This window comes from Sus scrofa, chromosome 1 (genome assembly GCF_054392235.1).
Source record: "Sus scrofa isolate SSC_HxYL_T2T_F1_AM1 chromosome 1, Sscrofa_HxYL_maternal_Yorkshire_Landrace_v2.0, whole genome shotgun sequence".
Lineage (NCBI taxonomy): Eukaryota > Metazoa > Chordata > Mammalia > Artiodactyla > Suidae > Sus > Sus scrofa.
Window position 1 is genome coordinate 212,047,541 of NC_139383.1, and position 23,706 is coordinate 212,071,246.

The 23,706-nt window shown below is 38.5% G+C and overlaps 3 protein-coding genes across 3 annotated transcripts; all 3 read right to left on the reverse strand.

Annotated features, from left to right (window-relative positions):
• Positions 1–5,131: 5,131 nt before the first annotated feature.
• LOC100737904 (interferon alpha-1-like) lies at positions 5,132–9,030 on the reverse strand. Its single transcript, XM_084983760.1, has one exon. The coding sequence runs from the start codon at positions 5,675–5,677 to the stop codon at positions 5,132–5,134; it is 546 nt and encodes a 181-aa protein (XP_084839886.1). The 5' UTR covers positions 5,678–9,030.
• A 7,066-nt stretch (positions 9,031–16,096) lies between these two features.
• LOC100153325 (interferon alpha-2) lies at positions 16,097–16,642 on the reverse strand. The gene has a single exon (NM_001130219.1). It carries the CDS (start codon positions 16,640–16,642, stop codon positions 16,097–16,099), a length of 546 nt encoding a protein of 181 aa, NP_001123691.1.
• A 4,684-nt stretch (positions 16,643–21,326) lies between these two features.
• Positions 21,327–21,830, reverse strand: IFN-DELTA-8 (interferon-delta-8). Its single transcript, NM_001164847.1, has one exon. It carries the CDS (start codon positions 21,828–21,830, stop codon positions 21,327–21,329), a length of 504 nt encoding a protein of 167 aa, NP_001158319.1.
• Between the last annotated feature and the right edge of the window lie 1,876 nt (positions 21,831–23,706).

Below are 23,706 nucleotides of genomic sequence, written 5' to 3' on the forward strand. Positions count from 1 at the left end.
ATTATAAGAGAAATGCAAATCAAAACTACCATGAGATACCACCTCACACCAGTCAGAATGGCCATCATTAATAAATCCACAAATAACAAGTGCTGGAGGGGCTGTGGAGAAAAGGGAACCCTCCTGCACTGTTGGTGGGAATGTAAACTGGTACAGCCACTATGGAGAACAGTTTGGAGATACCTTAGAAATCTATACATAGAACTTCCATATGACCCTGCAATCCCACTCTTGGGCATCTATCCGGACAAAGCTCTACTTAAAAGAGACACATGCACCCGCATGTTCATTGCAGCACTATTCACAATAGCCAGGACATGGAAACAATCCAAATGTCCATCGACAGAGGATTGGATTCGGAAGATGTGGTATATATACACGATGGAATACTACTCAGCCATAAAAAAGGATGACATCATGCCATTTGCAGCAACATGGATGGAACTAGAGAATCTCATACTGAGTGAAATGAGCCAGAAAGACAAAGACAAATACCATATGACATCACTTATAACTGGAATCTAATATCCAGCACAAATGAACATCTCCTCAGAAAAGAAAATCAATCATGGACTTGGAGAAGAGACTTGTGGTTGCCTGATGGGAGGGGGAGGGAGTGGGAGGAATCGGGAGCTTGGGCTTATCAGTCACAACGTAGAATAGATTTACAAGGAGATCCCGCTGAATAGCATTGAGAACTATGTCTAGATACTCATGTTGCAACAGAAGAAATGGTGGGGGAAAAACTGTAATTGTAATGTATACATGTAAGGATAACCTGACCCCCTTGCTGTACAGTGGGAAAATAAAATTTAATAATAAAAAAAAAAAAAAAATCAGTAGACTTTGAGTAAAGCGGATTACCCTCCATATATTATGTGTGGGCCTTATCCAATCAGTTGAAGGCCTTAATGGAAAAAGACTGACCCTCCCAGGAATAAGAAGGAATTTTGCCAGATAGTGCCTTTGGACTCAAGCAGCTACTCTTCCCTGGACTTCCAGCCTGCAGCCTACCCTGCAGACTTTGGACTTGCCAGGACTCTATAGTCACCTAAGTCAAGTCCTTAAAATCTCCCTCTCTCTGTCTGTCTCTCCCTCTGTGTGTGTGTGTGTTATCTACATATATACATATATGTATTGTTCTTTTTCTGGAAAGCCCTAATACCGGCTGGGAAGCCAAATGTTTCCAGGCCTTGTCCTTCTGCTAAATGTTTCCATCCTCCCTCAAGAGAGAACAAGACAGCAAAGGACAAAAATCTGTGGAAATTTAACTAAGGCCCTGGCCACTCCCAAGTTGGAGAGCAACAAATCCAAACATTGAGTGAGTAAACAAAAGAAAAGATTAGAGAACATCCCCCATCCCAACAGTTGCAGGCCTTCCCTGCTACCTTAACAGTTCACACACACTTCCCGGTGAAATACCTCAATGAAAATATTGATCACAGAAATTCCTTTCAGTGTATGCCAAAATTGATACATTTGAATAAAAAAAATAACTATTCTCTCAGGTAACAATAATACTATTCATTCACATTTCTTAGGGTGTATCACACTTCTCTCTTTGGCTACCTAGGCAGAATTTTTACCTATGAGTAAAAGAGATGTCAAGATCATTATTCAGAATGACAAGGCTATTTTAAATAATAATAGTTGAAATCTTATGTCTGAAATAAATCTGTAAAACTAACATTTTACTGTTGAGAGTTGTTTAATGCACTATTAAACATGAAGTTTTTCTGGTTATCATTGAACTCCATATCCAGATTGGCAGCACTGCCTGACTTGTAGTATGTGGAAGGAGTGATTCATAGGGAGGCTTTGATCTGCATGGTAGGTTGTGGGCTGGGGGCACATCTTTCTCTGTCCCTTTAACTGTCCAATCCCAAAGCATCCATGCCCTGTCTAACCCAGAGACTCCGGAGACTCGCTTTGTAACAGATTCTCTTTATAATAGAAAAAGAGTAAAGGAACAAGCTTATGACTGCAGTAGAATCTGTTGGTGCCAAGAAATAGTCTTTTTGTAGCATGACAGGACATCCCAAAGAAGTAGGATTTCTGAGTAGATCAGAAGCCTGTCTCCAATCTTGGCTGCTGTTCTTGTTGCACTTGGCCGCCAGAGGGCTATCTACCCTGAGACGAGTTTCATCTCCCCACCCAGAAACCAGATCCTGCTGTTTCCTTTTAGCTACAGCTACTATTGCGTCATACTTAACGGAAATTAAGGAAAGCCTCTCTTACAGATGTTTCAGCAAAACGTAGAAATTTTATCTAACTTTTGTTTTCTACTTGTGTTGTTCTGCTTTTTAGGGGAAACCTTTAAACTGAAACCAAAACAGAGCAGAAAGAGGTGGTGTGAACAGCTGAGAGGTAAAGAGAGTGAATGAGAAAGATGTCATGGGGCTTTCTGCTTTGGAAGGGAGTGAAATACTGTCATATGAGGATGTATCCTGGAATGCTGAGAGGGAGGGATGTGCCAGGTGCCAGCATCACTAGATAGCATGTTCCTCTGCCCTTTACTTAGGTATTTATTCTACTCAGATATTAATACAAACTAACATTTCATCGTTGAATGTAAATAAGATGCATTTTTGAAATGAGAGAGAAAAAATGACAATTTTTAAGTCTTCTGTAGAATTCATGACAGAATTCTGGCTTTTTAGGTTGCCTTATTTGGAAATCAGTTCCTGAGTATTTTTAGAAATAGGCTAATAAAGTTCTCATATATAGTTGTCTATATGATGCTAAATGCCTTAAAATGCATGAGTTCATTTCATATTCACAAAAACTATATAAATATTTTGAACCAATTTTATTTATGGAAAAACTAAGGCTTAGATTAAGGGGGTTTGTCACCATCACACATGTGTCCAAAGAGAGTGGAATTTCAATGAAAAGTTCTTCATTGTGAGTTATAGGTGATTTTGTGAGCTTGATATTCTGAATTTCTGTTATAATTGCTAAATCTGTTTTTACTCCTGAATTACACACAATGCTTTCTTGCTCTGTGGATTTTCATTGTTTATATAACACTTTCAGCTGGTTTTGACCATTTTTTTTTTCCTTTACCTTAAGTATTGAGAAAGAGGTTGCCTAATCCAGTTTCCTACTTTCCTTTTTAAAGAAAGTCTGTCAGTCTGTATATTCAAGATTATTTTTGTTATTTTGGAATCCATAGAAGATTGTGATATTCACCAGATTGTTAAAAATTACCAAGCAGTAATAAAAAAGAATTATTATCATATCTAGCTCTAGTAGAAAATTAATATGCTGTAAAGCTGCTGTAGTAACCAGTGTCACAATGATGAAAGTAATGTAATTTACAAAGCCAGTAACTCCAGGAAACATTATATTATCAGTGGTAAAGATATTTTAATGAAGGATTGAATTAGTTGTCTATTCCTGCATAATTTAAAAAAATGGTGAGCAGCTTACTGATATACAAAGTAGTATTAACTTAGACATGATAAATTATCATTGTAACTAAATCATGATTTACAATAAATACAATATTAAACACATTAATATAATTTGCCAGTACATCAATTCCATGAAATCATTTAGAAAAAAATAATTCTTCATAAAATGCAAAACTATGCACAGAAAAACTAACCCACCTTATTTCCCAGATCCTACACCACACACTATTTCCTTCTCCACTCCAGAGTCACTAACCTTTTTTTTTTTTAATTTCTGTCTGTTCCATTGTGGTTTCTGCTTATTAATTCCACCAACCCAACTCTCATTAAGATTACCGGTGTCATCTCTATTCCTGATGTAGTAGGTAGAAATCAATCCACATCTTCCATGACTCCACAGATTTCTTCTAAGCACATTTATTTTCTTAAATACACTTAATATCATTCTCTGGTATGGTTCTTGTAGTATATGGCATTCCACCTTGTATCCTTTGTCTCTTCTCTCACTTCCCTTTAAAAGTGGAAGATCCTCAGAAACAAGTTTAAGCTTTTTTCTCACCATGCATTGTCTCCCCACACGACCATTTCTGTTCTGGCTTTCAGTTGCCAGATAAGGACCTCTAGCCATAGCATTCCTTTTACATTACAAACTCACATATCCAACTTACAGATAATGTTTGCATCTAGATAGCTACCAGTCAACTGGAGAGGATATCTATGGCTTTTATTTTTATTTCCCAACATTCTTCACTCTAGCTTCTGCTGAGAGAAATCATTTATTTTTTCTTCTCATTATAGCATTAAATAGCATTAAGTGTGATTATTGTTCTTAGATTTCTTTCCCTACAAAAATCAAAGCTACAAGAGAGCAGGAACTATATTTGTTGTGATTACCTCCATATTGTGAGGGCAACACCCAATCTAGCTTTAAAAATCAGTTATTACTTGTAATTTAAATATAGTGTGATGGGTAAATGAATTGTGCCATCCTTTTTTTTTTTTTTTTTTAAATTTAGGGCCACACCCACAGCGTATGGAAGTTCCCAGGCTAGGGGTCAAATCAGAGCTGCGGCTGCCAGCCTACACCACAGCCACAGCAACACAGGATCCGAGCCACGTCTGCAACCTACATCACAGCTCACAGCAACGTCGGATCCTTAACCCACTGAGCAAGGCCAGCAATTGAACCTGCATCCTCATGGATACTAGTCGGATTCATTTCCACTGTGCTACAGTAGGAACTCCCTTGTGTCATCCATTCTTGAACCCAGTTGCATGGTCAAGCTAGGTATTTCTTTTTAAACAATAAAGAAATACAGGAAGTTTTCTATAATAAAAATTTAATAAATAGAACACAATAATAAATTAACCTGTAAAGACACATTTTATTTTATTACCACAAAGTAAAGGTATACAAAATTTTATATAAACAAAGATAATTTAAATGTTATAAATATTTAAATAAATAAATATTTAAATATATAAATAAATAGATCATCATGGGCTCTGTAAGAAACTTGTGCCTATAGAGTTGAACATGACATTGCTTAGTACTCCTGAAAACCTTTGACAAATTGACTCAGTTCATAGCAGGATGACAACAGAAATGAGGGTCTGTGACCTGGCAGCACAGGAGGAAGTGTGGGCTTGTTAGTCAGTGAGAAGCATTTCCACGATGAACCAGGTGTCTGTCACGCCTTCTTCCTGAATCTGTCTCACAGGTTTGTGGAGGAAGAGAAGGATCTCATGACTTCTGCCCTGACGATCTCCCAGGCACAGGGGCTGTAGCTCTTCTCTTGCAGATAGAGGGTGAGTCTGTGGAAGTATTTCCTCACAGCCAGGATGGAGTCCTCCTCCAGCAGGGGGGTCCCTTCCAGCCCCACCTCCTGCATGACACAGGCTTCCAGGTCCCTGAGCTGCTGATCCAGTCCAGTGCAGAACTGGTGCAGGAGGCTCTCATCCCAGGCAGCAGCCGAGCCCTCTGTGCTGAAGAGCTGGAAGGTCTGCTGGAGCATCTCATGCACCAGAGCCATGGCTTGAGCCTTCTGGACCTGGTTGCCCCCCAAGGCCTCTTGGGGGAATCCAAAGTCCCTTCTGTGGTCCAGGCAGGAGAAGGGGGAGATTCTCCTCATTTGTGCCAGGAGCCTCAGGGCCCTGGTGTGAGCCAGGCTGTGGGTCTGAGGCAGGTCGCAGCCCAGACAGCAGATGGCATTGCAGCTGAGTAGCACCAGGGCCGTGAGGAAGGCTGAGGTTGGGGCCATTGGGGACCTTGCAGATGCTGCTGTCCTGGCTGAGGTGGGTGACTCTGTGACCCTGCTCTCTAGGATGTCTGAAGACCTTCCCTCAGGACTGTGTCTTAAATGGGGATGAATTCGTTTCCATTTTCTGAAATGTTCCCTCTTACTTTCTAATTCTGTTTCTGCTTTTCACTTTGCACTCTCCAAATGGGTTAGGGCAGGGTTTCTTAACCATTTTTTCCCATTATTGCCTCTTTCCTTGCCTACAGAGCCTTTTTAGATTTTTTTTTCCTAATTGCCCCCCATGAATTTTGATAACAGAAATATATTGTGTATCTTTCTGGAATTGATGGATATCTCTATATAAAGAAAAGGAAAGTGCACAGTTTACTTTTATTCAATGCAGGGTTAATGATAACTAAAAATGTTAAGCTACAAGTTAAATTTAAAAGTTGTTGACGCAGGAGTAACAAATGTTACAATTGTAACAAATGTTCCATCTTGTGGGGGATGTTGATATTTGGGGTGACTATGCATATATAGGAGCAGGGAGTATATGGGAAATCTCTATAACTCTGCTTAAATTTGCTGTGACCCTAACTGCTCTTTTTTAAAAAGTATACTTTTTAAAATATTTTAAAAGCTAAGAAAGTGGGCTTCTTAGACTATTAAAAGGAGTTCTTTCCAAGAAAAAGCCTTTTTTAGCTCTAAAGGAAAATCTGCTAGGGGACAAAACATGCATAGAACAGAATCCTGATCTCCAGATTGGCAACGGTCACTGTTCACCTTGACCAACAACAGGTGGCACTCTTCCATCATAAATATTTAAGAGTCCACATAGTAAAATGGATGCTGCTTTCTATTTCCTTTTTGCTATAGCTAGTGTTACATCATTATAACAGGGACATTCACTCATTTCCAAAAATATTCACCAGGAGAGTATGGTCTCTCATATGAGAGTTTCCCAGAAACCTAGAACTTTCACACAACTTTTGCTTTTCACTTGGTAGTTTTGTACTGAAGTAAAATTGACAGTAAGAAACCACAAGGCAATAGGAAACAGCTGTATGTATGGGTGTTACAGGTTAATGCAGAGTGAGTTAGGAGAGCACACGGGACATTTCTTCACTGAGGAAGGAAATGATTATGACATGGGGGTTGAAGAATGGGATACTGGAAAGCAGAGAGGAAGTGGGAGGTATCAGAAGCAGCAGATAGGTATATACTTCCTTAAAGGAAAGAGAATCCTGGTGGTTTGAACAATAAACTTGGTAGGTATTGTTGACACCAGCAGAGTGGGAATTTTAGCCAATGTCTTTTATAATCCCAGTAAATATGGCCGTGAAAAGCAAAATAACCTGGTCATTCATAAATGCTTTCCAGTAGAAGAACTTCTGAGAAACTGCTTTAGTAAAAATTATGTGTTGAGTGATTATGCTGGGCCTGGTGCCGAGGATACCACAGAGGATAAGCTAGGGTCCAGTTACTACAGAGCTGACTTGTCAAAGGTCACATACCTGTTATTTAAAGATCAGAGTGTAGAGGGCTAAGGCAACATAACTTCCTATGCAATATAAAGAATTCAGATTTAGGGCATACAAATAAATATACAAAACATACCCAGTTTCCCCCATCTGTAAGAAACCCACTTTAAATATAAAAACATAATAATAAGTTAAAATTAAAAGATGGAATAATTATACCATGGACTTGTTAGAAAGCTGACATAATTGTATTGATATTAGACTTTTTTTTTTTTTTTTTTAGACTTCACCTGTGGCATATGGAACTTCCCAGGCTAGGAGTCAAATCAGAGCTGCAGGTGGGCCTACACAGGCACAGCAACACCAGATCCAAGCCACGTCTGTGACCTGTGCTGCAGCTTGCAGCAACACCAAATCTTTAACCCACAGAGCAAGGCCAGAGATTGAAATGCATCCTCACAGAGACTACATCAGGTCCTTAACCCACTGAGCCACAGCAGGAACTCCAATATTAGCCATTTTTAGACTTGAAAAAAATAATTGCTGGACATAAAAAAAGAGGAGTTCCCGTCGTGGCTCAGGGGTTAACGAATCCGACTAGGAACCATGAGGTTTCGGGTTCGATCCCTGGCCTTGCTCAGTGGGTTAAGGATCTGCCATTGCCATGAGCTGTGGTGTAGGTCGCAGACGCAGCTGGGATCCCACATTGCTGTGGCTCTGGCATAGGCCCACGGCTACAACTCGGATTCGACCCCTAGCCTGGAAAACTCCATATGCCGCGGGAGCGGCCCAAGAAAATGGCAAAAAGACAGAAAAAAAAAAAAAAAAAGAAAAGAAAAAAAATGGTTAACTTATCTTAAGGATATAACTATTCTAAATTTCTATGAAATGACTAGCATATCATAAAGATATAACTGTTCTAAATTTGTACATATCCAACAACAGAGAATAAAAGTATATGGAGCAAAAACTAACAAAACTGAAAGCATAAATACACAAATCCACAATTACAGTTGAAGATATCAACACTTCTTTGCAGTAAATGACCTAATGGATAGAATAAAAATGAAACTACTTGAAAAGCAGTAGAAGCCAGCCTAAACTAAATGACATTTGTAGAAAACTCCATCTAAAAAAACAAAAGCAAACTATATGTGTCTACGTGTGTGTGTGTGTTTGTGTATATCTTTTTCAGCTTTCTTCAGGACACTTGTAAATATAGATCATATTCTGGATCATAAGCAAATTTCTATAGAATTAAAAGAGCTGAAATGACAGAGTATGTCCTTTAACTGCAATAAAAAATAAGGGGAGTTCCTTTCGTGGCTCAGCAATTGACAAACCCAACCAGGGATCCATGAAGATACAGGTTCAATCCCTGGCCTCACTCAGTGGGTTAAGGATCTGGTGTTGTTGTGAGCTGTGGTGTAGGTTGCAGATGCGGCTCAGATCCCACATTGCTGTGGCTGTGGCAAAGGGCAGCAGCTACAGCTCTGATTCGAACCCTAGCCTGGGAACTTCCATATGCCATGGGTGCAGCTCTAAAAAGCAAAATAAATAAATAAATACAAAAGATATTTAAATATCCCCAAGTATTTGGAAATTAAATAACACACTTTTAAATAACTCATGGGGCAAAGAAGAAATCCCAAAGGAAAAATGAAGCTATTTTCAAGTAAATGAAAATACAACATATCAAAATTTGTAATAAGCTACTAGAGCAGAATTAAAGTATAATGTGTGACTTTAGTTACTTATGCTATAGGAGAAGAAAAGTCCAGAATCAACATTCTTCACTTATAATTTAACAAGCTATTAATAGAAGCACCAATTAAACATAAATAGAAGGAAGCAATAAGGATAGTAGAAAATTAAGGAAAATAGAATATAAAAAATTACAAAGACCAAGAACTTGTTTAAAAAAAAGTTTATTAAATATATAGAACTCTAGCGAACTCTAGCAAGACTGACCTAGATAAAAAGATAAAGGAAACAACTTATATCACACTACTATTATTCATCCTTCAGTCTGCAGTCTAGTTTCTGCTCTACTCTTCTGCCAAACCAGATCTTACTAAAGTCACTAAAGGCATCTGTGTTTTCAAATCCTCTGGATAGTTTAGCCCTACCCTTCCCTGAAGGTACTGCTCAATTTTTAAGCCCTGTGTTTTCTTATTCATTACTTTCTGAAGATCTTTTTTCCATGGTTGTCTCCTGATTGGACTGGCTATGCCATCTCTTTTACCTTTTTAGTCTTTCCTTGTCTTTTAGCCCTAAAATTTAAACTTCTTCATAAGCTTTAGATTGTCTTCTCATTCTAAACTCTGCTCAAAAATAAACACTTCAATTATCATGTCTTTATTTGCAAATCTGCCCCAATTGCAAATTAATATCTCCAGATATACATTGTTGAAGGTTCCATATCAGCAGATGCATCTACCAATGGGATGTCTGCCTTTGGATTTTTCTCAGACACTTTATAGGGCACATCTGCTTTTGCCTCATTCTTGATAGCCTTCATTCAAGATTCTGGTGAAAGAATCCTTGTGTTTATCTCTCATTGTAAGATGAAACAATATTGAAATTCATTAAGCATGTTACTATTTTATGTCTTTTTCTTTCCAAATGTGAAAGTACCAAGAGAATAGGTGTCCACAGTTGCTTTGTTTGCCTCTGTATCCCCAGAATAGTCACATAATCTGGCATAGAAATATGCTATTTTAAAATATAACCAACTGGAAAAAATAAGTAATTTTAATTTATCATCCATTCTTCAATATGGGTTGCAAATTTAGGCTATTTCTTTTTTCCAAAATAAACAATTACAAGAAGTTTTCTGAGAAAGAATTTCATAAGTTAAACAAGAAAATAATTTGACTAAAAAATGGACATTTTGTCACATTTAAGATATTATAAATGTTAACATGGTATTATCTGAACAAAACTATTTTAACCACCGTATATAGTATGACACAGATAAAGTAGATGAATGAATTAATGAACAAGTATATGAATACATTGGAGCCCTCAATGTATTAATTATAGTTCTGTTAAATTTCAGGTCTGATAATTCCAAAATATCTGCCAAATCCGAGTCTACTTCTGATGCTTGCTCTTTCTCTTCAAACTGTGTCTTTTGCCTTTCAATATGCTTTGTAAGTTTTTGTTGAAAGCTGTACATGATATACTGGGTAAAAGGAACTGAGGAAAACTGATATTTAGAGTTGGGATTTACTTTTATCTTGCTAGGAGTTGGGCTATGTTTACTGTTTGCTGTAGCTATAGGTGTCAGAGGCTAAAATTTCCTCTCATGCCTATGCTTTTGTCTCATCTTATGTCCTTGGATTGCCCTGGAGACTCCTTCTTAAATAAAGTCTGACATTTGCATTTCCTGTATTATAGGAACCCAGTTGACATAATAGTTACGTATAGAAGAAGGAAAATGTTCTATAATCCTATGATAATGTCTCCATCTTTTATTGAATCTGTGCTCATGGGCTATGACCTTCACAAATACTTCTCGGATTTTTTAAATCATCCTATTAGGTGAGACAGGAAAGTTAGAGGGGTTAGAGTTGTGTATTTCCCTTCCCCCAGGTGGGTTAGGTTCTGGTAAAATAGCTTCTCTTAAGGGCAGCCTTTGTTAAAGGGAAAAGAACATTGTGAGAGTAGTTCAAAATGATTTTCTTTTTCCTTCCTATGCTGAAAGCCCCAGGAGGTTTTTCTTTGATCTCCACAGTGAGAACCTGGTGAGGTCCTGCAGGTAAGATTCACAAATGTATGGGGCTCCTGAAGACTGAACATCTTGCAGTCAGTTTTTAAATCTCAAACATCCATATGGATCTCCAACAGTTCTTCAGGTAAAGTTTAAATGTTCTTACCAATACTAGCTTCAGTTGTGATTTCTGTCCTGTACTTCTGCTCCAGCTAAGCCGTGATCTCTGCATCCCCCTCTCTCCACAGTTATAAGGGCAGCAGCTTGCACTGTGACCTCGATTCTCTGATGGATCTAAGAAGAGTTGTTTTTCACTTTGTTCTGCATTTTTGTTGTTGTTGATATGAAGTTGGGAAAGACTACTTCCAAGCTTGTTACCTGTTGAATGGGAAACCAGAAATTCCCCCAATACATTAAAACATACATAACATCACTATAGGTTATCTCTAAAGAAATGATGCCCTTAGAGATAAACACTTAAGAGCAACATTTAAACACAACTTTGAATGATTTAACCCAATGCATTCTAAGAGTAAGCAGAAATGAGAGTTTTTTAAAATGACTGAACATGTGGGAGTATGACTTTGTGTGATAGTTAAAGAGTGCCATTTCCAGATCCCTTACTTTATTTCTTAATCTTCCCTACAAATTTGAATATGAAGAGAAGAGTCTCCTGATTTCCACTCTGATAGTTTCCCTAGGAACAGTCATTCTGTTTCTTCTCTTTCAAGTAGCAATGGATTCCCCAGAAGTACTTCCTCATGGCCAATATAGGGCCTGATATTCCCAGGACAGATTCTTCCTCTCCCATCACCTGCACCAAGCAGGAGTCCAGGTCTTCCAGCAGCTGATGGAGTCCAGAGCAAAGCTTGTCCAGGAAGGTGGAGTCCCAGGCAGCAGAGGAGTGCTCTGTGTGGAGGAGGAGGAAGGTCTGCTGGAGCATCTCGTGGGCCTTCTGCAGCTGGCCGCCATCCACCACCTCCCAGAGCTGTCCTTCACTCAGGAGATTAGGGAGATCCTCCTCAGTTGTCTCAGAGGCATCAGGGTATTCCTATGAAATTGTCCATGGCCCAGAGGCAGGTTACTGCCCAGGGAACAGATGATACTACAGCTACCCACCACGTGGGCTATCAGACAGGATGGGCATTGAGGATCTTGGCAATGCTGGTAGCCTGAATGAGGTGTGTGTCTGTGTGAGTCTTGGCCCTTACTTTCTCTGAAGTCCTTTCTGTAAATGTCTCTTAAATATAAAACATTGTAATTTTTCATTTTCTGGGTGTTCTTGTATACTCTTTATTCTTTTTTTTTTTTTTTTGCTTTCTATTATGTATGCTCTAAATAGATTAGAATACATAAACCATTTAATTATTATTTTTGCTTTTTCAATTTAACTTTAATTTGCCAAAAAAACTTCAGGTGTTTCAATGTAAATGAATTCAAAGCTTTCAAATGAGAAAAGTCTCTTGGTTGGAGTTAAAAGTATGCAAATAGTTCTCCTTGCTAAGAACAAAATTTTGCCTCTGTTCCTGGGCTCTGGTTTTGACCTCTTTATTTTGTTTGTTAGCCAATCAACCTCATTCCTCTGAACTTGTCCTCTTAAGAAAAGATTTACCAGACCTTAGGAAAACGGTCTATGTTTTGTTCACAATCGTATCATTATATAGGAGTCATATTAATTGCTCAAAACATTATTATTATTATTATTATTATCATCATCATCATTATTATGCTTTTTAGGGCTGCACCTGTGGCATATGGATGTTCCCTGGCTAGGGGGCGAATCAGAGCTGCAGCTGCCAGCCTACACAACAGCCATAGCAGCACAGGATCCCAGCTGTGACTGAGATCTACATCGTAACTTGTGGCAACACTGGATCCTTAACCCACTGAGCAAGGCCAGGAATGGAATCTGCATCCTCATGGATACTAGTCAGATTCTTAACCTGCTGATACACAACAGTAACTCCAGGACAGAATTATTAGTGAATAATATTCTCAGATTTTGTGTACAAAAAGTATGACCAGGTGGCAGTGCTTCACTGGAGCCTCAGAACCAGAAATGCAACTGGCATTTTTCACTCTTTCTACATTTTCCTACTAATGGCTTTTCAGGCTAGTCCCCAGATCCCTGGCTGATTTCTTCACAAGTGTGTTTCAGTTCTTATCCCAAGATCTACAACATATTTATCCTTTACCACTCCATCTCCCCTCACCCATCAGCTCATGTTTCATCTCACATGATGTGTAGCACACATAGCTACACATCTTCCAGTTGAACTTTAACTCTCTCACTCTTTAATGTGCTCCCAGAGTCAGCTTATCCCACTTTCAACTTTTAGCAAAACTTTCATGAGGGGTAATTGCTTTTGTCCCCCCAAAAAATCAACTGCCCCAGACCCAAGAGTGTTTCTGTGAACAACCTCTCTTCTTTTCATTGGATGCTCAGGTGTCAAATATTTCCATAGCTTCCAGATGACACAAGCCAACATTATGCATCATGTGTTGTGTGTGTGTGATGCATATATGTGCACAGGAAGCACATGTTTGTGTAAAGTAGCTTTTTTTCATTTTTAGCTTAAAGGGATTTTATTTTATTGTGTTGATTTTGATACTGAGCTCAATTCATTAAAGTGTTGAATACTTACTATGTTGTTTAGTTTGTGAGCTGGCCACCGAGATTCAGTGATGATTTACTTGACATTAGAAACTTATATTGAAGTAATTAATAGCTGTCCCTAGATTCAGTCAGTACAATTCTACTGAGCCTATTTGACTCATGATTCTCAGCTTCACACTGAAAATGTAGGGCAGTAAATCCAGTGTATAATACTAGAAAACTTTTCCATCTTTGCTTGACTAGTTTCAGAGTCTTTAAAACTTTATATGTTCATTTTTAACCTAGTATTTTTCTGGGCCAGGGTTGTCTTGTTATTCTGAATTAGCTTCTATTTGACCTTTATCTCTTAGTTAACAAAATAGGGAAGTAAAAATGGAAATATAAAGGGTCTGTATCATTATTTTCCATAATTTTCAATACACCTTTTTCTCTTTCTCCATTCAGCTTTCTTAGAAAGCTGTCCTTATAGTTGGATGTACTGAAGTAAAAGGAAAACAAATATAAATCTGACTATGATGATGGTGAAAGAAGTAAAGTGACTGCACAGGTGAAAAAAATGATAATTGGAGTACTCTTAGCACCTTTTCACCTATTCCAGTATGGTTTCTGCTGATTAATTCCATCAAATCAGCTTTCACTAAGGTCAGTTCTAAGTAGTGGATGGCTTCAGTACACAGAGAAGCTTACTGGCATTCAACATCCTATTAATCTAAAGGATGATAAATGATCATTATAAATATATCATGATTTTAAATAAATATAATACTTATTAATATTATTTGCCAATACATGAAATCCACCCAGAGATAAATTATTTTAAAAGGAGAAAACTATGCAGAAAAAAGTCCATAATTCTTTCTAGTTCCCACTCCATTTCTCTTCTGCATTTCACAAGGCAAATCTTTCACATCTTTCAATATTTTCTATATATAATGTCAAACATTTATTCACCCTTCCTCCAATGTTGTTTCTGGCAATTAATTCCATCAAACCAGCTCTCACAAAGATCACCAATGACATCTATTTTCCTGATATACTGGACAGTTTCAATCCACATTTGGAATGAAGCAATTCTTGAGAGCAGTTTTAGTCTTTTAAATTGGCTCTTATTGCCATTCCCCTTTATCCTGTTAACTTATGCCCATTCTACCTCTGTTTCCTTGGTGGGTCTTTCCTCCCTTTACTCGTTGAAGATTCCATGAGTCAATGTTAAGTCCTGTCTCATTTTAGTCACTCTTTACACATGACTACTTTTGTTCCATGGCTTTCAGTTAATGGAAATGCTTGTAAATTGCAAACTCAAAAATCTATTTTCCAAAGGATATTTGCACTTGAATGTTGGCCACTTAAATGTGGAGACTACTGCTTTTGATTTTATTTCCTGACATGTCTTACTCTAGCTTCTGCTGAGAAATTTTTTTTTTACTTCTTCTTAGTATAACACTTATGTAACTAATATTAATTATGTTTATTGTTTTAGGTTGGTTTCTCTACAAAAATCAAAAATAAAAGAAAGTACAGTTGAACTTCTTACATTCACCTCTGTTTCCTGAGGGCAGCATAAAACCTGACTTAGAGGAAGTCGCTTTTTACTTATAACTTGGATAACACAGTAATGAGTAGTTTTCTGTACTATCCATACTTTTTTCAGGTTACAATCAGATGTGGTGGAATGGTTTTTCAGGAAAGTAAACATTTTGACTAATTGCTTGTTTGATATTTTATTTTTTATTGAAGTATAACTGATTTACAATGTGTTGGTCTCTGGTTATAGCTAAGTGATTCATTTATATATATGAATTCATATATATATTCTTTTTCATGTTCTATTTCATTACGGTTCATTATAAGATATTGAGTACATTTCCCTGTGCTATAGGCAGGAATTTGTTCTTTATGTATTTTATATACAGTAGTTTGTATCTGCTAATCCCAAACTCCTAATTTATCTCCCTCACTCAGGTTTTGCCTTTGGTAACCATAAATTTGTTCTCTATGTCTGTGAATCTGGTTCAGTATTGTAAATAAGTTCATTTGTGTCATATTTTAAATCCCACATGTAAGTGATATCATATGGTATTTGTCTTTCTCTCTCTGACTTAACTTCACTGGGTATGATAATCTCTTGGTCCATCCAAGTTTGTACAAATGGCACTATTTCCTTCTTTTTTATGGATGACTAGTATACCATTATGTGTGTGTATAGATGTGTTTTCTAAAATAATAAATATATACAAGAATTTTTCTATAATAAAAATGTAATGAACAAAGAAAATAATTGACTAAATACAAAGAATGTATTTTTAAACTTTCACAGTGTAAAGGTGAACATAGTATAAAAAATATTTAAATCTATATAGTTAAATAAATAAATATTTAAATATATAAATAGATAAATACATAGATCATCAGGGGCATCTGTAAGGAACCAGTGCCTAAAGAGTAGAACAGGATTTTGCTTAATATTTCTGAAAACCTTTGACAGATTGATTAAGTTCATGGCAGGACAACAGCACAAATGAGGGGCTGTGACATGGCAGCACAGAACGAAGTGTGGGCTTGTTAGTCAGTGAGAAGCATTTCCACGATGAACCAGGTGTCTGTCACTCCTTCTTCCTGAATCTGTCTCACAGGTTTCTGGAGGAAGAGAAGGCTCTCATGACTTCTGCCCTGACGATCTCCCAGGCACAGGGGCTGTAGCTCTTCTCTTGCAGATAGAGGGTGAGTCTGTGGAAGTATTTCCTCACAGCCAGGATGGAGTCCTCCTCCAGCAGGGGGGTCCCTTCCAGCCCCGCCTCCTGCATGACACAGGCTTCCAGGTCCCTGAGCTGCTGATCCAGTCCAGTGCAGAACTGGTGCAGGAGGCTCTCATCCCAGGCAGCAGCCGAGCCCTCTGTGCTGAAGAGCTGGAAGGTCTGCTGGAGCATCTCATGCACCAGAGCCATGGCTTGAGCCTTCTGGACCTGGTTGCCCCCCAAGGCCTCTTGGGGGAATCCAAAGTCCCTTCTGTGGTCCAGGCAGGAGAAGGGGGAGATTCTCCTCATTTGTGCCAGGAGCCTCAGGGCCCTGGTGTGAGCCAGGCTGTGGGTCTGAGGCAGGTCGCAGCCCAGACAGCAGATGGCATTGCAGCTGAGTAGCACCAGGGCTGTGAGGAAGGCTGAGGTTGGGGCCATTGGGGACCTTGCAGATGCTGCTGTCCTGGCTGAGGTGGATGACTCTGTGACCCTGCTCTCTAGGATGTCTGAAGACCTTCCCTCAGACCTGTGTCTTAAATAGGAACACATTCGTTTCCATTTTCTGAATGTTCCCTCTTACTTTCCACTTTTGTTTCTGCTTTTCACCTTGCACTCTCCAAATGGGTTAGGGCAACATTTCTCAGCCATTTCTTTTTCATTATTGCCTTCCCTTCCTCTCTCTACAGAGCCTTTTTAGATTTTTTTCCCCTGATTGTGCCCCATAAAATTTTGTCATCACAGATACACTGTGCATCTATTTGTGTAATCCATGGATATCTCTATTTTATCCATAGAAAAAGAAAGTACAAAGCTTACTCTTTATGTTCAGTCACAGTAAAAATGACAAAAAGTTTTAAGCTATAAATGAAATGTAAAAGCTATTGAATTTTAATTTACCTTTATAACTAAGTCTTGCAACCTAAGTTGGCAGAGTGACTTTTAGTATAATATATTGACTTACATAGTAAGAATTATTAAATTACATTTTCAAATAAAATTTATATAAATACTTTATAATATTAACAAAATATGGATAAATTAAAAATCATTCAAAACTGGTCACAATCATTGAAAGACAAATTATTTTCTTAATATTTATTTTTGGTACTTTTAAATTTACTTCATATTAGAAAATACTTTTTAACTTCACTGGCTAATATACAGATTTTTTTTTTTTTTTTGTCTTTTGTCTTCTTAGGGCCACACCTGCAGCGTGTGGAGGTTCTCAGGCTACGGGTCTAATCGGAGCTGTTGCTGCTGGCCTATGCCAGAGTCACAGCAGTGCTAGATCTGAGCCGCGTCTGTGACCTGCACCATAGCTCACAACACCAGATCCCTAACCCACTGCCTGAGGCCAGGGATTGAACCTGCAACCTCACAGTTCCTAGTCAGATTCGTTTCTGCTGCACAATAATGGGAACTCCAATATATAGATATTTTCAATTTTTTTCTGTTTAGCACTTGACATAATTTTTGATGTATTGAACAACTTTAGAGGAATTAAATAATAAAATGTAACCATCTTTGTATTTAATGTACAAAAGAAATCTGTGTTTGTATTTAACTCCCATAGTCTGAATGACACTGAGGTTCAAATATAAGCAACATCCACAAGACAGCCAATTGCAGCTCATAAGTAAGTAAAAGCCACCCCTCACAATATGCCTTTGAGATCAAGCAAATGATGGAGGAGACTTCTTCCAAAGAGCTGTCATGTCACCATAGGTTGTAGTACTGATTGTGTATACAGTTTGTTGATTTTCAGTGAACCCAATGTCTGTACTGCTCTTGTAACAAAGAAGAAAACCCAAAGAGAAAATGAATACCAAGGACTAAGATTTTGTTGGATAGGGTTGAATTTTGGAATGCTACACATCATTGTAGTAGCATGATTTTTTTTGTAGCCCTAAAAGCTAATGTTTGTATCCATGGGAGCAAAGAAAAGGCATGATTTAGAAATAATCATCAATTTGAGTCTTTATTTTTGTGAAATATCAGATATCTCTAAGACTTTCAGAGAGATGTTCCAATCCAAGTCTAATTTTTTGGTTTGTATTGTTTTGCTTTTTCTGGCCGCATCTGCAGCATATGGAGGTTCCCAGGCTAGGGGTCGAATTGGAGCTACAGCTGCAAGCCTACAACACAGCCACAGCAATGTGGGGATCTGAGCCTCATCTGCGACCTGCATCACAGCTCATGGCAATGCCAGATCCTTAATCTACTGAGTGAGGCCATGGATCGACCCACATTCTCAAGGATACTAGTCCCGTTCGTGACCACTGAGACATGTCAGGAACTCCCCAAGTCTATTCTTTATAAGCAAAAGGAAGCCATCATTGCAGGTAATTGAGAACTGAATATTGATAACTATTGTGGAATGGAATAACTTTCAACTTTATTCTAGAATTCTTTTGATTTTGCAGTGGATTTTAAGTTGCCTCAGCCCTCAAACTTCCAAACTTTAAACAGTAGGTATGTGACCATCTTTGGCAAATCAGCTGTGTTGTAACTGGATTCTGTCTTACTCTCTGTGGCATCCTCAGCACCAGGCCCAGTGTAATCATCCATCAGATATTTTTTACTAAAGCAGTATCTCAGATTTTTCTTGTCCTTTTGGAAGGCATGTATGAATCACCAAAGTATTTTTGCTTCATCATGGCCATATTTGCTGGGATTACAATAGAAAATGGCTAATATTTCCATTTTACTTCTACTGAGTTTGTTGCTCAAATCACCAGGATTCTCTTTCCTTTAAGGGCTCTTAGTGGTTCAAGTTGCAAATGCAGCACATTTTTCACCTTTCCCTGGGACCATAATAAATTCCCATGGATGGCCTCATCTCTAGTTTGCCCTCTACTATGTCATAATAGACAAGAAATAGCTTGGTGTCAGATACAGAGCCATGTATCTAAACTCAGACTTGCCATGATTCACACAGCTCACAGCAACCAGACGTTTACCCAGTTACTCTTGGTGGTTCTATAGATGAGGCTGTTACTACCTTTATCCTGAAATTCTTTGGAGACTCCTCACAAAAAAGATGAAAAATCATTTGCCTCCTATATTTTCATCCTCTTCCATGGGATGGTGGACTCCATTTCAGGCTGATACACAAAATCTGTCATATAATTATTAGAGCATTAGTTCAGGTCAAAAATCAAGAGTTTGGATTCTGAGTCCTTGGTCTTCCCTTTTTCCTGCCACCCTGCTCATTCTTCTTTTTTACTCACCAACACTCTACTCTTAATTCCAGATGCCAGGCTTGCAGCTTTAAAGACCTTTAGGTTTTGAATGTTTGAGGATCTACAAAATTCGAATTATGCAGTCCTAAACCCCAAAGTGATGCTATTATATGGTGGGTCCTTGGGAGCTGATTAGGGAGGATGGAGGCCTCACAGGTGGAATTAGGGCCCTAATAAAAGATGTCTGAGATAAACCCCTCACTGTTCTGCCCTGTCAGGTTACAGGAGACTCTGCAGTGTGAGACCTGAAGCAGGATCTTGCCAGAACCCGACCACACTGACACCCTGATCTTGGATTTCCTGACTGCAGTACTGTGAGAAATATAGTTCTACTCTTTACAAACTACCCAGTCTTTGCTATACTGTAGAAGAAGTGGGAGTAGACTAAGACATGACCTGAACTCTTTTCTCCTCAGAATATTTCCCAGGAATCTGTAAAATACCTAAAGGGAGAGAAACTCTCTGATGCCTGTCATCAAATCAAGATGTCTGTCTTAATTCCTAGACATCTAGTCCAGCCCCTATCATTTCAGGAGCCCAGTCAGTATTCATGAAGGGAACAATCATGGTATAATAGGAAGATAAATAATACCAACATACATTAAATACCAACATACATTATTACATGTGATGTGAGAGGACAATAATCTAAAGATACTTTACAAACTCTTCATGGTTCTACAAGGGAACTTCTAATGGAGTGTTGTATGAGATATTTTTTGCAGGAGTATTTTCTTCAAATTTGCATTTTTAGTATTCAGAAGATTAGGATGAAAATCACAGGCCAGGATTTAAATGGAAGACTCACTCACTCTCACTTTTAGTTCAGTGATCCTCAAGAACTTGCAAGGAGCTGCCTGATCATAGTTTTCTTGTCTCCCCAGGGAAAAAGGAAACCAGTTGTAATGGGTCTACAGGTGGGGATATTTTCCTCAGTAGCCTATGTGTTTGGGAATCAACCTGAATCCTTCTCTCGGAATCAATGATGCTAGAACTCTAATGAGTGACAGCTAAGTCAATATACCTAAGTTGATATTATGGAATCATAATTTGCCTCAGATTGTTTTCTTAAAAACTGTGTGCAGACAAGAACGTTGGTTGTTTTTTCCCCACCCAGAATGTCATTATTGTAATTAGTGTAAAGTAAAAGGTGGTCTCATTCAGTGAACTTTTCTAACACTAGTCACGGAGTCATTTCCTAACTTCTCTGCACTTGGATTCCTATGAGCATCAACTCAGGCCAACTAATGTGAGCAGAAGTGACATTGCCCTGTACTGACCTGGCCTTAGAAAACATCCCATGCTATCCCCATACTTACTCCATTTCCTGTTGACGAGAAAAAAACTGAACAACTACAGAGAAATTTGAAATCATATGTTGAAAATGCCAAAGCCAGATAATAACCGGTACTTAGGACACTGAATCACTGTTTAGAGGAGAGCCAATCAGAAGATTCATCTGATCAGGAGTGCCTGTATTGTATTCTGATATAAAGGAAACTTAAATTTCTCTTAGGATCAGATTGCTGACAGTTTGCTGTTCACTTGTTGCAGCAGCTAGCTGACCAAAGTGTGCAACAACAGACTATCCTAAAAACCTTTCCGTTAAAAATAAACTTCCCACATAGGAACAGCAAATGGCCCCCAATAACTTCATCAAATTTAAGAAATTACTCTATAAAAACATTTATTCAATGAAATAATCATAGTCTCTCTAAACATATTTTTGATACTTCATGATTTCCATTTCAAATATTTTTCAGCATGTGTGGAAATGTGAGGTGAGATTGCTTTGGGGGTCAAATCAAACAATAATGTTACTGATTAAGATGTGTCACAAGCGGGACTTTTTTCTCTATTTGACTCTTCTTTGAGGATGGTTATATAAGGGAAAGACACACTACAATTTCTACTCTGACAACCTCCCAGGCACAGGAACTATATTCCTTCTTTTTGAGATAGTGATGGATTCTTTGGAAATATTTCCGGACAACACTTCCCAAATAGGCACAAGCCAGATTGTCATCTTCCATTTGCTCTAGTTGTTCCAGGCCGTGATCAAGGCGAGAGAGTAGTTGATCGAGGAGGGCGTTGTTCCAAGCAGCACGGCTGTTCTCTGTGTTGAAGAGGTTGATGATCTGCTGGAGCATCAGAGGGTGGTAACAGGAGCCTTGAGTCATCTTGTTTTGGGTGGTATTCCCTCTTTTCCAAGGAAATTGGAAGTCAGTTCTGTCCTTTAGGCATAAATGAGAGTGAATCCTTTTCATCTGTCTCAAAATCATGAAGGTTTTCCTGTTCTCTATGCCAGACAAGTTCTGGCCAAGAGAGCAAGCATGGATGGAGCAGAGTATCACTCCTGCCAGAAGCTTATAGATGTGGGCCATTGAGAATTTCAGTGATTCACGAGAGAACCGCCAGGGGGCGCGCGGGTACCGCTAAACTGTAAGTAAGAATGTTCCTTCCCCGAACCCAGGGCAGCGTGCTTCTCTAGGCGGCTGCAAGAGGGCGCAGGATGTCCTTTTATCGGGTTTGTTTTGGAAACACCGACTTTTAGAGTTTCAGCGGGACTGGCAGCGCGAGAGAAAGATCTGATCGTCTTCAAGGAGCAGGTTTGTGCTGCTTTAATAGTGCGCGAAAAACCTTCCTTTCGGAGTCCGTGACTGCCTAAGAGCGAGGCTAGTCCCGGCCTCACCAGCGACATTTTTGTCTGGTAGGGATCTCGGAATCTTACATTTTCTGGGCTTTTGGCTGAGTTTTCTGCGTTATTTTCGTACAGAAACTTTAGTGAGGCCATTTTTTACGGAAGAATCTGTTTTCTGAGAGCTGCGAGGCCTAGAATGAGAGCGAGTTTTAGGCAGTTTTACATATTCAGGTTTTTGAGGAGTGATTAAGGGACAGCTCAGAGAAAGGGGGAAGCTAGGGCGTTTGGAGGGTTGCGGGGTGGGGGTTGTTGGAGACGCCCTGAGGGTGATTTGGAGCGTGTCCTCTTGAGGCCAGAGGACAGGGAAGCTGTTCTAGATTCTGCGTGACTTTCCTGGTGTCATTCAAGGCTACAACGTTAAAGTGGAGGAGAGAGTATTGACGAATTGACAAGTGGGATGTTTAAAAACTGCTAGCATTTTACTTTTTATATTTTTAAATTAAATTTAGTTTTAATTTAATTGATATCCGTTTAATTTAATACTTTTAAATTTTTTATATTTTAACATTTTATTGAAATATTTTATAATATAAAAAACAAAATAAAATATATTTGAATATTAAAATACAACATTATGTCAAACTTTATGTAAACTTTTTTTTGTGTGTGTGCCAACGCATGGCAAGGGGAAGTTCCCAGGCCAGGGCCAGGGATGGATCCTCAGCCACAGCTGTGATGCACACGGTGTCAGTGACAATGCCAGGATCCTTAAGGCGCTGCCCCACAAAAGAACTCCAAAACTGCTTATTTTAAACCAAAGCAATCATTTAATATAATTTAATTTTACCTTCCAGTCTTTAATGGAAGCATTAAATTATTATTAATATTTTAAAGATTACTTCTTTCTTGTTATTAATTGAGAGAATTTCCATATTTGACAAGATCTCCTGGCTCTGTGCCAGTTTTTAATAATATTTAAGTCAGTTTACTGAAACACCATTTCTAGGACTCTGCCTTGACTACACTGTTTGAAAGAGTTCATTTCCTGTACAAGCTGTTGGGACATTAGTAGGTCAGACTGTTTTAAAACTTTTTTAGTAAGAATTTATGGACAATGGAATTTGCCCAAATGTCACTGACAACTTGAGAGCTCCCTTTGAAACACTCTCGGAGTTGCAAGTGCAGGGTCAATGTTGTCTTTATTTAAAATTTTGATATTTTGTTCATCCTGTAGGTTTAGAATTTTCTTTTTTTTTAATATTGCATTAAAATATTCTTTAACTTGGGAGTTCCCATCGTGGCTCAGCAGTTAATGAACCTGACTAGGATCCATGAGGATGCAGGTCCAATCCCTGGATTGAGGATCTGGCGTTGCCATGAGCTTTGGTGTAGGTCACAGAAGTGGCTCAGATCTTGCCTTACTATGGCTGTGGTGTAGGCCAGCAGCTGTAGCTCCAATTCCACCTAGCCTGGAACTGCCATATCCTGCAGATGTGGCCCTAAAAAGAAAAAAAAAAAAAAAAAAATCCATTCTTGTGTTTGCTTACTTTACCCTAATACTCCCCCAGGAAATAGTTAGAATTAGTGTGATGATCTTCCACAGCTAAAAAATATAGGAA